Source organism: Opisthorchis viverrini (assembly GCF_000715545.1).
Source record: "Opisthorchis viverrini unplaced genomic scaffold opera_v5_103, whole genome shotgun sequence".
Classification (NCBI taxonomy): Eukaryota; Metazoa; Platyhelminthes; class Trematoda; order Opisthorchiida; family Opisthorchiidae; genus Opisthorchis; species Opisthorchis viverrini.
In genome coordinates this window covers 1,123,677-1,126,895 of record NW_008751758.1, presented here as the reverse complement: position 1 = coordinate 1,126,895, position 3,219 = coordinate 1,123,677, and the positions used below count along the sequence as shown (strand labels likewise).

The following is a 3,219-nucleotide window of genomic DNA, read 5'->3' as shown; positions in this document are numbered from 1 at the left end:
TTCAAACGCGCACTCCAAAAACTCAAAGGGGAGGGGACCACACCGGAAATCATCGAGACATTTCGGCTTAGTTACAGGGCGACACCAAATGTTAACGCTCCAAATGGTAAGTCCCCGGCGGAGGTACTTATGAACCGGAAGGTCCGCTTACCCGTTGACGTCATCCGTCCAACACCACATTCGCCAACCGGTAGAAACATAAATATGGAAGTTCAGTTCAACCGACATCACGGTACTGCAAAGAACATATTTATACCCGGCAAATCTGTGCTAGCGAAAGACTATCGTGGTGGCGCGGAAAAGTGGACACAAGGCATAATTGTGCGCCGTGCCGGAAGAGTTGTCTATGAGGTAAATGTAGGCTCCTCTATCTGAGTCCGTCATGCCAATCAGCTACGCGCTTCCTATCTTCCAGCTGCACCTACACTCGACCCTGTTCTTCCACTGGAGACTCTTCCCGACATATTTGAGTTAGCTCAAAAGCCTAAATCTCCAGAACCGATTAATGAACCAGAAATTCCAAAAGTTGTACACCCAGAAGATGGACCGATCGGATCAGAAAGCCTGTCATACGAATGCAACTGAACCCACAACTCCAGTCGTACGAACAATGACTTCAAAGGACTCCTAACGGAAATATTGCTCAACATTTCTCTCTCTATTTCAGCCTTTCATTGGACTGTTTTGTTCCGTTCCATTATTGATTCTTCGAATCTCGATATTGGCTGTTCAGTTGCTGCAGTATAATTTCCTCAAGGCTTTTTGTCTTCTCAATTTCGTGTGTAACTGACAAGGTTGATTGACTGACTAGTAGAGAACATAACACACTTCTGTAGCAGAGGACTGTACGACTTTACCTTCAGACCAACTAGTAGTATAGTAATCGCAGTAAGGGGAATCGCTGTTCTTCGCCAGGGCCACTCACCATTGGCCGTCCTGGTGCAGTTGAAGCTTGGGGAACTGAGTTCTACCCAGGGTAGCCAACAGGAGGGTTGCACCACTGGAACAAGACCACCAGGACGAGAGGACAGCTTTAGTTAGAGCTTCGTCATGGTCGCCTGATTAACGTCGTAAACATACCGTCCGATTCAAAAACGTCTAACAATGCTTCTTGGTTGGTAGAGTCAAGCGCCGCTGGGAAGTCGGTGAAGCAGATAACAGTTGGTAGTCAAACGCGTCGTTATTCTGGAACACGGCGCAGGGCAAGGATCGAGTGCAGATGCCTCCTCCCATCGTTGCCCAGGGTTGCAGGAGGTGCGGACAAATCACTTAGCACTTGGGAAAGTGGCGGATGTAAGACAAATTTACCAGAATAATCTCCTGGAGTCCCCCGAAATGTTTAAACATCATACGTGAGTTCATGCTGGGACGAGATCGTCATCAATTTTCAGTGTCGAGAGTTTTGCCTGGGCACGGCGCTACCAGCCGCGCTCATACACTGGATATCAGATCAAACGCTAGCACTGCTAGAATATCAGAGAGATATCTCATCCCGAACATGGGTTGGCCCGGCAAATTATCAGTGTGGACCGCACAAACGATTGCTACTCTACTCCGGTGGTGGACACAGAAAGCCAAGGAAATGGAAGAGGTACAGAAAGCCGGTAACGCCCGAAAGTTGTCACCTGATCAGTACGATCGGCCCACGGAAACCACCTGCGAGCGCAGCCATCAAGGATCAGATTTGTGTGACCCTTCAAACCCTTCAAACGCTGGCCCAAATACTTCTAACAACAGTTCTCGTGCCACTAGCTGCCAGTCGCATGGAGCACACAGCTAACGTAGAAGCCTGGATGGAGAAAGCCCTACAGCTTCGCAGGTTTATGACTGCATATGTTCTCTCAAGCGCCACCGCGATCCTGGTCCTGATTGTTATATACTGACGTTGTGTTTAACTTTTTACTCGCTATTCGTTGAGCTAATTGTGTTTCCTAATGTTTTAGCTGATGTACTGAAACTGATAGAAGATTAAAGCCAATCATTCGGCGATCCTCGTTCTCTGTTTGTGGCACAATCATTCAAGTGCGCAACACTGATGACCTCCCACTCGCCTTGCTCAAAGATGGGAGTGAAGTCCTTAGTCAGCACTTGTCTGAAATATAGGTAACTCAGGTGCGTCTATTGGTGGTTGATCAGATGGTAGTTGGTCTGTTCGCCAAGCTCGGCGAAAAGATCAACTGTCATCTGATTAACCACCACTTGTCTGATCTGCTTGCCTGCATTTGGAAAAAGGAGACTGTTTCAGACGCCAGGAGACGATCGGTGATACTGCCCATTTTCAAAAAGAGGAACCCGTAGGGAGTGCGGTGACCACATGGTGATAAGCTTGACCCCGGTCGTGACGATACTGCTGGCGTCATTTGTGCATTGTCGCCTTATGGTGGTTTGTGAAAGTGGCTCGAGATTAGCACGCGGGATTCCTGCATGGTAGGGGTTGCGTTGACTAAATTTTCAGGCGCTAGAACAACGCCATACGCACAAGCGGCCCAGACTTTTATTCCTGAATTTCTAAAGCGCATTCGACTTAGTCAATCAATTTGTCCTCGTTTGCACGCTTTTCCATCAAGGAATGCTTCGGAAATATGTGAACATAATAAGTTCTTTGTATACTCAGACTTCCGGGCGTGAAAGTGTATGGGGAACTCTCCAAAAGCCTCTGTACACTAAGCGGTGTCAGTCAGGTGTGCCCACTCTCCATTCCTATTTAATTTTTCGTTCGATGAGATAATGACAGAAACGCTGGAAGCTCTCCAAAACTCCGGTGTTCAAATAACCTGTGATGAAAACCTTATCCATCCGGAATATGCAGATATATTTCTCATCTTCAAAGAGAACCAGAAGGTGCAGGCGCTTCTGCGCCATTCCGTTCCGTCAATCCGTTTTTCAGTATGCAATTTGCACCCATAAATTGTAAGGTCATTCTCCCAGACATGCAGTCATTTAACGCGCCACATCCAACACAGATAGGGAAACTCGAAGTTGTGGAGCTATTTACCTATCTTTGATGTTGTATCACTTCTGACTGTAGTGTGACAGATGAGGTCAGTGCACGAACCTACAAGGTTCGGTTCGCGTTTGTTAATTTAAGACACTTATGCCGTCAAAGCGGTATATCCCTGAATCTTAAGGGGAGTGGGTATCAAGCTAAAGTGCGGGCTGTTTTGTTGTGTGGCTGTAAGACCTGGCCTGTTTGGTCAGCGAAGCTGAGACGTCTTAAGG

The 3,219-nt window shown here is 47.4% G+C and overlaps 1 protein-coding gene across 1 annotated transcript in view; it reads left to right on the top strand.

The window, feature by feature from the left end:
• Positions 1 to 585, top strand: part of T265_05440 (hypothetical protein) — a gene marked incomplete at both ends in the record, with an annotated part of 16,571 nt that extends 15,986 nt beyond the window's left edge. Inside the window, 2 exons of the mRNA XM_009170447.1 lie at positions 78 to 351; positions 394 to 585. Of these exons, the coding sequence (XP_009168711.1) occupies positions 78 to 351; positions 394 to 585 (466 nt within the window). The remainder of the gene's footprint in view (positions 1 to 77; positions 352 to 393) is intronic.
• Between the last annotated feature and the right edge of the window lie 2,634 nt (positions 586 to 3,219).